The sequence below is a fragment of the Akebia trifoliata genome, chromosome 4 (assembly GCF_017979445.1).
Source record: "Akebia trifoliata isolate Shusen 1 chromosome 4, ASM1797944v1, whole genome shotgun sequence".
NCBI classification, from domain to species: Eukaryota; Viridiplantae; Streptophyta; class Magnoliopsida; order Ranunculales; family Lardizabalaceae; genus Akebia; species Akebia trifoliata.
In genome coordinates this window covers 7,563,407-7,576,651 of record NC_141378.1, presented here as the reverse complement: position 1 = coordinate 7,576,651, position 13,245 = coordinate 7,563,407, and the positions used below count along the sequence as shown (strand labels likewise).

Genomic DNA, 13,245 nt, shown 5'->3' with positions numbered 1-13,245 from the left:
CCATGACCTCAAAATTGTTTTGAAATGTGTCAAACCAAATGAGACATGGGTCTAATCCCAAATTTCTCAACAAATAAAAAAAAAAAGTCCATCTTAATTTTTCTTCAGAAAATTAGTAATTTTGAAGATATTCAACCCTATTTTTAGTTCATGGTTTCTGACCTTGTTTCAAACATTTGTAGAAAATTTTAATTTTTTCTACTCGTGTATGCATCCTATCTTACCTTGAAGTAGATAAAATATTAAGATTGAAAATGAGAGTAAAACTACATCGAAGAGGTTGAAGATGAACGAATTTGAGAAGAAAAAATCAAATGATTTTGGGTAGAGGTTGATGATAGGACATGTAGGTCATTTCAATTTTTTTATAGAAGAGTGAGGTTAAGGAGCGAGTCATTAAGTTGAAAGCACGCACGGCATTGCAAATATTCACCAAAACGTGGTGGGATATATTATGTCTAAATTATCTATTACCTTACGTAAAAACTTGAAATTTCTCATGTTCAGAAAAAACAAAAAATAGTCCCAACTTCGAACAAGTGTCAATGAAATCCTACACCTGACTGGAATAACCTATCCCAATTGACATTTATTAGTCCAAGTAATAATAGAAAATAATTATGTTTACATAGATAATAAAAATAATAATTACTTTAGCATAAATATTATTGATTTTTAAGATTTAAATATTTATGATCTAGGTAAAATGAGATTTTGTAATCGGGTATTCATTAATCCAATTAATAATAGAAAAAATAAATATTTCTAAACATTAATTCAAATTTAATTTTAAAAAATTCTTAGAGACAAAATTTAAGTGGTTCAACATGCCTGAGACTATAAAATTCTTCTGAGGTGTCTTGGTTTATTATTGCTTGCCGAATCTAGAAGAAAATCCAGTCCATAGAGAAAGGGAAAAGGTGCTGGAATTGGAAGGGAGATTGAGAAATCTTGGGTACTTAAGTATTTCTTAAAATAAAAATAAATAAATAAACAAATGAAATTAATATATTAATTAATAATAATAATCCCAGGGGGTTGGCCTAATGGCAAGTTGAGCCTTGATAAGCTCGTTGGGGTCACCCTCCAAGGTCAGGTCTGGCGCAACCCCCAACTCAACCAGCTTAGTGCATGTGACCTGGGGATGTCTCCCCACCAAAAATTTAATATTCAAAGTTAATTTAAAAAATTTGATATGTATTACAATTAACATATGCCATTTAATGTAATGAAAGGATGATTTTCGTAATTCTAAACATTGATTAGATCTTAACAATAATTAAGGGAGAGTTTCACAAGCAGCGACAAAAGTTGAAAGTGAGAATTGACAACTCTCGGAAGTTGCCAAAGATTGTGTCTAAAAGGTTCAAGTCAGCTCGCATAAGTGACCAGCTCTTCAACTTAAAATTGAAGCATCTCAACTTTCGCCTCTTACCGAGCAATTCTCTTTTACTCATACCCTATTTTTTTATTCACCATTTTAATAATAAGAAATTAAAAATAAATAAATAAGAGACCGTTTTTAAACTCATACTTGGGAGGTTGAATTATTATATAATTATCTCTCCCATTGATTCTAACATTTTGGGAGTGGAATTTAGAAAAGTAATAGCTCTTAGTAAAGGATCAGAAAGAGGTTTTGACTTTTGAGCACACTAAGAAATAACACTAAGATCTAATCAAAACTCACAAGAGAACAAAAATTGTTTAGCAGTAAAGCTAAAGTCCAAATTAAATAAAAGTTAAACAAATAATCGCATCCATATGAACCATTGTCAATAAAACATCTAAATTGCTGGTATTGATCTCACTTGAGAGGAATGAACCTCGATGAATGGGTGGCACCAATACCTGGCCGACCATGCTTGACTGGCTTGTAAGAAATGGAGAACTCAGCCAGGTAATGACCAATCATTTCAGGCTTGATTTCAACCTGATTGAAGGTCTTGCCATTGTAAACCCCAATAATGCTTCCAATCATTTCAGGTACTATGATCATGTTTCGGAGGTGAGTCCTAACTGGTTCCGGCTTCTCACCAGGTGGGGCCTCCCGTTTCTGTTTAGTCATCGAAACAAATTAGGATCAAAATGCCAGACATGCTTTCAACTCCATTACTCATAATTAAACAATTAATTAACCGAAAGAATAACTATAAATAATGTAACCCAAGAATCTAGAAGCAAATGTCACAAAGGTTGGGCAGACAATGTTTCTTTGAAGAAACTACGCGTCAACTCGTTACACGTACAGACCAGAGACTTGTAAAATGGAAGCCTTTTCGAACTCGAAATCACAAGCAGACATTACTTGAAGACCCCTTAAAGGGGTACATGGGGCTGAAAAGCAAGCGATTGGAAACTTACTAGGTCCACGAAGTAGTAAGGATGGTTCTTTTGAGGAGAGGCATAGCTATGAGGAAAAAAGGGGGGAGGGATGAACATGCCACCATTGTAGAGAGGTCGGTCCTCAACGTTCCCCCATCATCTGATTATGATGTCCAAACCTCATAAGGGAGTCTATGGAGGGAGTCTTGACACTCCAATAGTTGTTTTATAGAAGTTTAGTAGTGAATGCCAACAAAGTTTCAAGAACCAGAGTAGTGTTTATATCAATATTCAAAAACAGCACACTCATGTGTCCCAAGAGGATGCAGTTTTCTTTCTTTTTTTTCTCTTTGTTTATTATTTTCCATTTTCTTAAATTCTAAGCGTGTCTTACAAGGAGAGTTTCCCATTGCTGCCTAAACCATTTTCATCCCAAGTGTTAAATCCTCGTAAAAAATCAATATTACCAAATTCATGGAATACTTCTAACAATAATATTTCTTTCCTCTATTACGAATATCAAGCCGAAATCATGGTCCAGAGGAAGAAACCCTCCTAGGGACACACTACACACAATATAACAAAAAGGTCTAAATGGCTTAAGACACTAAATCCACATAGACTTGTGAAATAAAGAAATGTGCATAGAACTCCAAAGCATAAAATAACCAAAATCACGCAAATTTGCAGTTTCGTAACATTGTGGGAAAAAAAAAGTGTCCACTAATTTAGTCTTCTAATCAAGTAATCATCTTCAAGAACAACAGATACCTAAAAAAGCCCAAAATAAACTAATCTCGCCAACAACAAAAAGGCAAACAAAACAATCAATGTAATTCAAACAAATTCATTCACAAATAGATAAATAAACAAATAACTTGCATAATCAATTGCCGACACATGCTTTCTTTTCCAATACTCATGATTAAAATATTAACAAACCAACAGAACAAAAACAAATAATGTAACTCAAGAATCTAGAAGCAAACGTCGCAAAGGGTAGATAATGTTTCTACGAAGAAACTACACACCAATTCATTGCATTTACAGACCAAGTTGAAGCAAAGTATCAGCTACGGTATAGATAATCAATGCATCACAGTTTCCATAAAATCTTTTGCATGTACCAGATTACACACGAAATGAAAATCTGAAAACAAAAAATAAACCTTTTCGTGAATTTTAACCAAACTTCCCAAAATGCCCCTTGTGGAACTCGCACCTTGTTCACACTAGAAAAAACTAGGAACATGAAATCAACATTCCCAATGAAATCCTCGTGAAAAACTGATTATTGAATATCCCAAATATTGAAAAATGAAGTCCCAAAGCGAAGGCTGATTGGAGGGCAAGACAATAATTTACCTCAAATCCAACACAATCAAAAGCTCAAAAATCTCATGGACACAATAAAATCTTTGAACCAATAATTAAAAACCATAACATAATTCCAAGTAAATACTTAACAAATTCTAAACAACTAAATCTTTTAATAAACTTTGATTAAAAATAATCAAGTTGTGGGTTATTCACTTAAGTGGTTGGGCCCACAAAATAAATTAAAAGACCGCCCATTGGGCAGTCTAGAGAATTTCTAAAAATTTATTAAATCTAAACAATTTTAACACTTAAATCCTAAATTTGTATTCAATATTGGAGTCTCAGAGAAATTCGTCCAAACTCCCTAGAAATATCGAAAGTGAAAGCCCCAACCCAATACCTACATCTAGGCCTTGATTTTCAACGAAAAAACATCAAAGAAAGCAATCAAATAACTCAAATCATCATCAAAAACCACAAAACTACTTAAATATTTTTATTCTTTGAGCTTGAAATCAAATCAAGGCGAATATTGGATCAAGAACAACGCAAGGAATAACCACATCAACTACGGATTTCTAATAAAATCAACTGTCACAATCACACATGAAAGCTTTCAAATCCCTTATTCTAGGGTTTATGTTGTTACTTTTGCAATGCAAACTCTTTAATAATAGTTGAGATCGACTTTCGTCAACTAGAATTGGTGTCTAACACCTTTCAATCCCATTATATGATCCATGTACTCAAAATATCTATCAAAGATCAACCACAATCCATTTTTCAATGTCTATTTTGACTCTTAGACCTAAAACTAGGTTGCGACTCTCAATTAAACCTAGAATCAAGTTTTCCGAATCTCAAAGCAAATCCAATCCCACTGATTTAGGCGCTTCCAGACCAAAAATGCCTCAACCCGCGAGAGCAGATCCCCTTTGTGTTTTAGGAAAACTCGTTTTAAGGTTTATTTGAGACTCGCAATCTAGTTATAAGGCTAATAACAAAATCAAACTCGAAAAATAAATTTGGGTTGATTTACGAGAAAGATTATGGGTATAAAGACCATATTAGGGATTGAAAGGTGTTAGGCACCCATACTACCCAACAAAGGTTCATCTTTAATATTATCAAAGAGTACATTGCAAAAAATAACAACTTAAATCCTATAATAAAATATCTAAAAGCTTTTTTATGTGATTGCAACAATTATTTCTCTCAAAAATCCATAGATATAATGATTTCTTACATTATTCTTGAGCCAATATCCGCCATCGAAACTAATTCCAAGCTCAAAGATGAGAAACCCCTCGAACGAGTTGCAATTATTGACAATGATTTGATATATTTGATGGCTTTCTAGGGTTTGTTGGTTGAAAAAATGCATGGGTGTATGTATTGAGTTGGGGATCTGATTTCAAATGTTAGAGATATTTCTTAGGAGCTCGGGCACGTTCTTTAGGTTCCAAGAATGCATACAAATTTTGGAAGTGGGATCTTTTTCATAGATTTTTCTTCTAAATAACTTTTGTTATATTATAGTCGTCTTTGTTTGAGTTGGATTATCTTGTAAATTATAATTTTCTAGGAATTTTAGTTGATTGCAAACTTTAATTGTTTTAATTTGTTAAAATTATTTAAATTTACGTAAGGTTTAGATTTAACAATTTTATAAAATTCTTAAGACCCCTCTTTAATTCATTTTTGGAGAGCCTTACCCACTTAAGAGAATGAGCTCACAACTTAATTAATTCAAGTATTTGTTAAAGTTTTCATGAGGAATTCATTAGAAATGTCAGTTTATGCCGCTCATAATTTTTCATTCTGAAAAAAGGAAGTGGACCCTACGACAAACATTTTGATAATTTTGGGAAGTTTGAGGAAAATTTGTGGAAAGGTTTATTTTGTTTCTAAAATGTTATTTCATGTATTTGTATATACTTTCTATGTCTAAAATAGGCTCTGAGAGGGCATTTTGGTGTTTTGGTCAAGTTTTATCAAATTCTTGCGAAAATAATTGATATTGGAATGATGATTTCTATATCACAAATTATGTTTTCCTAACGTAGCAAGGTTGTTAAAGCTCATCATTGTAGAATATCTTCATTCAAGCTCTAGGAAACATTTAGAGATGAACAAAATCTCTTGAAACATTCATCCATCATTGGAAACTGCTACAATAAGAGTTGACAAATTGATCAACTCAATGAAAAATGAGATGTCTACACCTATTACTAGCCTAACTCGTGAGCCAGTTCACTTTTTCTATACAACATAATGCATAAAAAATGGCTCGTAAACTTGATAAGAGTAAGTTATAATACCCAGTAGTCGAAATATGTATCGATTGATTTTCATATCTTTGGAAATATTATTTAATATAATAAAAAAAACTTGGATTCTAATGAAATATGGGAGTTGCTAATTGCAAAGTGTGCCTTGGATACATCACTTGTAACATGAAAGGCTTTTGAAATGGAAATCGTGAGTAAACACTGCTCGAAGACCCCTTAAAAGGGGATGTGGGCCACGGAACTGCAATTTTCTACAAAGAACCTCAATCAACCTTCATCAACTTCAGTGATTGTTCGAGCAAAGCGAAATGATTCCACAAGTGCAAATACTGAAAGCAAGCAATTGGCAACTTACTAGGCACAAAATTTAGTGAGGATGGTTATTTTGAAGTGAGGGCTGTGAGGCAGGGCTATGCGAAAGAAAGTAGGGATGAGCATGCAACAACTGTAAAGCAATCTGCCTAAGATTGGATGGGGGAGGGAGTTTTGATATTCCAATTGTTTTTTATAAAGCTTAATAGAGAATGCCAACAAAGTTTCAAGAACCATAATAGTGCTTATATCAAATATCAAAATTTTAGAACGCAACACACCTTTGAGAGGATGTAGTTTGCTTTTTTTCCCCTTGTTCATCTATTTCCATTCTCTTAAATTTTATGCATGTCTTGCAGAGTTTCCCATTGCTGCTCAAACCAAGTTCATCCCAAATGTCAAATCCTCGCAAAACCCCAATATTACCAATCCAGGGATACTTCACACAATAATATTTGTATCCTCTATTACGAATATTAAGCTGAAATCATGGACTATAATAAGAAAAACCTCCTAGGAATACACTACATGCATTATAACTAAAAGGGCTAAGTGACTTACAACACCAAATTGAGACAGACTCGTATGGCAAAGAAAAATGCATATAACAAGCATAAAATAAACAAAAGCATGCATATAAAGGCCTCGACTAATATGGTCTTCTAATCGAGTAATTATCTTCAAGAACAACAGATATCTGAAAAAAATTAAAAATAATAAACTCATCTCACTAGCAAAAAAAAGGGGAAACAACACAATCAACACGTAATTCAAACAAATTCCAAAAAAGATAAATAAACGAATATTTTGCATAATAAAGGAAACAGAAGAGATAACACGATCTATTACCGCCTTGCGCAGTTTCTTGATCAAAGCCATGGGCTTGCGCTTCAGACCTCGCTGAAACCTACCAAACGCATCGAAAAAAAAAGATTAATCAACAAAAAAAAACGTAATTTTAGCAGGAAAGAAGGATTAATGAGTGTCGATGTGATGTTCGTGATTCTCACCTTCTGCGAGCCCTCGCATGGAAGAGCTTAACAAGCTCATCAGTAGACATGTCGAGCAAAGCATCCAAATCAACTCCTCTGAAGCTGAACTTCCTGAATGTTCTCCTCTTCGGCTGTCCTGATGCGACATCTATTTCGGGATCCGCCTGAAGAAAATCCATGGACTTTAATGGTGAGATTGAAATCAATAGAGAAATCGATAAAAATTAGGTTTAGAACTCACCATTGCTGAAGAAGATGAACCAGACACCCAACCCACGTCGCCGAAGTTCTCTTGTTAAATTGCAGGAGGTACCGAGGTAGGGTTTTAAACTTAGGTATTTATATGGTTGTACCTTCGTAAAGGTCCGACTAAAATGCTTATATCGAAATATGGTCCTCGAGGAATTGGAAATTACATTTACCCCTCCTGGTGAATCTTCAAACTGACAAGTTCCTTGATCTCAGTCTTCTACGATAGACTAAGAAAATGACTCAAATGCCCACATCTTCTAGCCATAAGGTTGTTGGTGGTTTTGAAAGTGGTCATCACCCCTCAAAATGACTCTAGTATTTGGTTTTTCTAAGGGAGTTGGAATCATAATAGGGTACATGATAGTCGACACAGATTGTTAGCATCAACGGGGAGCCTTTGTGGCTTGGACACAACACATGAGTAGCTTGAGAGTGAATGACCCAATGATTGGGGTACATGGCTGCATAGGGTACATGATAGTCGACACAGATTGTTAGCATCAACGGGGAGCCTTTGTGGCTTGGACACAACACATGAGTAGCTTGAAAGCGAATGACCCAATGATTGGGGTACATGGCTGCATGCGCACAAGCAGATTATAACTCCCGTTTTCCGCATTTAATTAAAAGGTACATAACTAAGTTCTAAAGGAAAGACATTCAATCCTTTGCATCTTTTAAAGCATGCCGATATGAAGTGAAAGTTGATACAATAAACACACTTTCGATAACAAAAGACATGGCTCTGAATGGAGTGGAAGAGAAAGAAACAAATTTCATTTAGCCGATCCCAAATCCCTGAGATTAAATTTTGATGATCATATTGATTTGTGTGTATATGTGTTTTAATTTTTCTTTCTCTGGATTTGCATGTTGCGAGTGGTTTGTACATTTTAGCTTGTTAAAGATATCATATTGCTTATTGAAATGGAGTTTGTTTCATATGTTTTCCTTCAACATCCAAATGTCACCATCGAGATGGGATTTCTAAGTAGATAAAAAATGATGAGTTTTGATAAGAAATGCACCTAAAGAAAATCATTTGTATACTCATTATATACGTATAGAAAGAGATATATATATGGGTCCCGTTCAGCAACAAACATTTTGGCAAAACATTTTTCAAAACATGGGTTAGAGGTTTGGAATGGGCTGATTTTTGGTGAGGATGATCTCTACGGTGAGGAGATCATCCTCACCAAAAATCAGCCCATTCCAAAACTTTTAACCCCATTTACAAGTTGAAAATTTGTGGACCGTCCATTTTTTGTAAATCATTTTTGATGGGGTTAGAAGTTTTGGAATGGGCTGATTTTTGGTGAGGATGATCTCTACATCATAGAGATCATCATCACCAAAAATCAGCCCATTTCAAACCTCTAACTCATGTTTTGAAAAATGTTTTGCCAAAATATTTGTTGTTGAACATTTCCCTATATATATATAGGGGGCGGTATTATAATAAAAATGAAAATTTTAACAAATTTCAAACTAACTACAGTTCATCTAACGTCTCAGATTTTAGCAAATCTGAGTTTTATAACTACAGTGTCAATAGAAGTTATTGAGAAAGTTATGCAATTATAACGGTATTATAATAAAAATGAAAATTTTAATGTGTCGATACAAACAATTCGAGCTAAAGATACGTGAATATCCTCGTACACAATATTGAGACTGCAACTTGGGTGGGCCACACCTGAACCTAATGGGTTCAACCCAATCTTGGGTCGGGTTTGGGTAGAAAAGAGTTTGATTGAATCAGATTGGGTTGGGTTCGAGCATAGACGTTGTATCATTCGAACTCAAACTTTACCCTATTTGCCCAACCAATATAACATGGTTATATTTTAAAAATATTTTTGAATATCTTTATTTCTTTCTCTTTCATAATTCACAATTCAAACTCTATTTAATCGACATCATCCTTTTAATGGCAAATAATTGTAAATTTTATATATTTTTGTATACTACTTATCCTTATATAAATTATTATTGTTACTAAATTATCTAATATTAATAAGAACTGAGACAACCTGATTAACTTGACTTTGGTTGGGCTTGAGTTGAGCATTTTATGCTTGAGGTTGGATTGAACACAGGTTGATCTTCAACCCTTCCCAACCCATAAACTCGTGTCCAATCTGCCAGAGTTGCAACCCGACACACTATTTTTGAGTTATACTATTTGCACCAACTGTTTACCAATTACTCCTCGCACCCCCCTAAATTTCTCTTGTCTAAACATACTCTTAATTTTTTGGGTGATTTAGATATGCCACTCTACACTATAATGAATATTGGATATGCCCGGTATGTTTTGAAATTAATGACATCCATTGCTTGACCTCGGTCTTCTAAATATAATAAAAAGGGCAAAGACTAAAATGTCCTTGTACCCAACCTCTTGCCAAAAATTTAGATTTTTCTCCTCAAAACTAGTCATCCTCAAGCCCTCCTCTCTCTGTTGGTATATCTACGCAATTTCTTATCTTCAATTCATCGTTTTCATAAAATCTTACACATTTCTATAAAAAAATCCCATTATTTTTAGTTTTCTTATCAATTTAATTTGCTTTTTCTTAAAAAAACCAATAACCTTTGCACTCTTCAAATATATATAAAGTCATGCTCGGGTGGCACAAAGGTGACAAAATGATGTGGTGTTGCGCGCATTATAGTAGATGCTTTTCTATGAGATACGAGTAAAAAACATCTACATTCATGTGCATACCACTACATTATTTTTGTCACATTTGAGTATATGTTGGTGCCATTTCAGCATTTTTCATATATATATATAATATATAATATATATATATGGGAGCGGTTCGGCAGCCCTGCTCTCTGCCATCTTTCATGCCTAGTTTTTTTTCCGTACGATAAAAACGAATCCAACGGCTCGTTTGCTCTAACCGGTTATAAGTTTAAAAATTCATTAATTAACTAACGCCCCCTGTTCAATTTTCTATTCACTCATAAATCCCTCACACAAACTACTTCTTCTCTTCTATCAAAACCTCTACAAACGAATCCATCGATCTCCTCTTCAATCAGAAACTTTTACCCCTCTGTCTCTCACTCTAATACGACGCCATAGTCGTCGATCTCTACCCTCTCTCTCTCTCTCTCAAACTCTACCATCGAGCCGAACGACCCAACACCATCGCCGTCAATCTCTATCCTCTCTTTCTCTCTCTTTGTTCGAACTGCCTTCAGATCCCGTCGTCTTTGGAGCCATCGCTGTCTCTCTCACTCAACCCTCTCAAACTCCTCAGATCTGGTTCGAACGACCGTAGAGATCGCCATCGTCTGTTCAAAATATTCGTTAAAGAAAACAACCGAACGATTCTCACCATCGCCGTGTTCACATACTCTCGCCATCCCCGTGTTCACATACACTCTCCGTCACCGTCGCCGTCGCACTCTCGCCATTATTGAGTTTGAACGATTCTTAAGTATTTCCTTTACTCCCGATTCTTAAGAAAATAATTGGATTTTTTTTTTTGTTTTTTTTGTTTTTTGTTGTTGAAGTTGTAGCAAATAGCATGATTTTTTCTCAATTCTTAGGAAAAGAATTGGGTTTTTTTTTTTTTTCAATTTTAACAGACATGGTAGTTCTTGAACTTGAAAATACGGATTCAAGATATAATACAGATTCAAGGTATTATAATTTTATTATAATAGGAAATATTATAATACGAATTGAAGGTATTAAAATAGGAAATATTATAATACGGATTTTGAACTTGTTTTCAATATTATAACAAATTTTAGTCACCAATCTTGAGTGGTTCAAATGACATGGTTCCAACCATCAGATAAGTGGGGTTTTAAGTGTAAGATTTGATAATTGGTGCCTTGACATATGTCTTTAAGAGGTCCAAGAACCAAATTAAACCAAATCAAATGAACTATAGCTGGTTTGATTTGGTTCGGGTCTAAGTATAGTTGATTTGGTTTCGATTCCGGATTTGTACAACAATAAACTTCGATTTGATTCCTGCCCCCAACCTGAATCAAAACCTGTTTTCTAGGATTCATCACATTTCTTAGAAATGGCCAGGAAGTTCTTTGTTGGGGGTAATTGGAAATGTGTAAGTTTTTTTTTTGAATTATTCGTAGATTTGTCTTTTATGATTAGTCTCCTCTGAATGATATATATATATATATATATATATTATATATATATATATATATATAGATCTTATTAATATGTAATATCATTTATGCTCCACTTTGATTTTGCTAGACTTTGTTTATTTAAGTTTTAATTTTATTTATATGATTAGTCATTTATTTGAAATACTCTATTTGTACAGGTATTTAGGATGACAAAATGTTATGTCATTTTTGTTGGGCGTAAACCTGGGATTTACACAACGTGGGAAGAATGTCACAAGTATACAAATGGATATAGGGGTAATTGTTTTAAAGCTTTTAGGACATTTGAAGAAGCCGAGAGGCATTTATTGATTTACAATCAACTTCACAATGGAAGTCCAACGCAATTCCATGAAGAAAGTCAAGGCAAAAGAAGAAATCACAAATTCTTGAAGAAAGTCAAGGACCAACAAAAAGAACATAATTGCGAATGTCCATTGTTTTATGTAATTTTTCTTTTTACTGTGTTTATGGTTGTGTTAATGATGTATAAATATATCGAATAGAAGTTTGTCTATTGCTAATTATATTTAACAAGGAGTAAGAATATGATAAATCTCTATTATGTTCAAATTATCACAGACTCTTGTCTTAAAGATCCTTTTTATTTACTACTTATTGGGTATGACATACAACTTAGTGTCATTTCATAAAGACTTCTGCATGGAGTGCTAAAGCCAAGAGCATAGGAGAGTGGTATCAATCCATGACGAGTGTGTAGTCACAAGGAAAGGGATCATCCCTTCAAGTTGATTCTCTAATGTAAATTTATGTGAATTTACTAGTGATTCCTACTAGTTACATTCCATTTTTTAGATTCTCTAATGTAAATTTCTATTTCGAGATGAAAAAAATAAACAAAAAAATAATTTGAATCTATGTGGCAATGGCAGTAAGGTATCATTTTGGTACAATAATTTGTAATCTATGCTGCCAAATAATTTGTAATCCACTTGGCCAACCAGTTCATTGATCCAGATTCAAAAGAATGTTGATAGCGCATTGTACGAACAACGAAGAACATGTTGAACAGCAAGGTACATTATATAGAACAACGAAGAACATGTTGAACAGTAAGGTACATTATATATATGGAGCTGAAAAAAAAATGTGTGTGCCCATGTTAAAAGATGTCACATCTGTTACATTTCAACTTAAGAAAAGGTGTCTCCAGCATCCCTATCTATTCCCTGAAGCAACTTTTGTCCATCTCCATCCCTAAAACGCTAGTACAACTCTCCATCTCCCAATCTCCTTTCCTTCTCTCATTGTACAAAGTTGTCAGTGCATTTCCTGAGATAATACATCCATCAACAGTCCAACCGCTGAAATAAACTCTTACTATGATCCATGAAGTCCAACCTCTCCAAAATCTGTAGTAGCAATACAAACAATGTTAGCTCTAACCAATATTTAAGAGAAACCTTTTAACTTAGTAGTTTTGAAGCACTAGATTATAACTGCAACACTATATGTGGTAGTCAAAAAGAAGAAGAAAAAAAACATCTAATGGCCTTGTAGGGCTCCTCAATGGGATGGCCCTCAATCCATTTTTCATATACCATTCCATGGTGTTGGGCCTAGTGTAG

General features: G+C 34.1%; 1 protein-coding gene across 1 annotated transcript; it reads right to left on the bottom strand.

Moving 5' to 3' along the window:
- Positions 1 to 1,656: 1,656 nt before the first annotated feature.
- LOC147403436 (small ribosomal subunit protein uS19) lies at positions 1,657 to 7,604 on the bottom strand. The gene is made up of 4 exons (XM_086439025.1): positions 7,482 to 7,604; positions 7,259 to 7,404; positions 7,098 to 7,155; positions 1,657 to 2,056 (listed from the first exon to the last, which is right to left on the bottom strand). The coding sequence occupies exons 1-4, from the start codon at positions 7,482 to 7,484 to the stop codon at positions 1,808 to 1,810; spliced, it is 456 nt and encodes a 151-aa protein (XP_086295151.1). The 5' UTR covers positions 7,485 to 7,604; the 3' UTR covers positions 1,657 to 1,807.
- Positions 7,605 to 13,245: the final 5,641 nt, after the last annotated feature.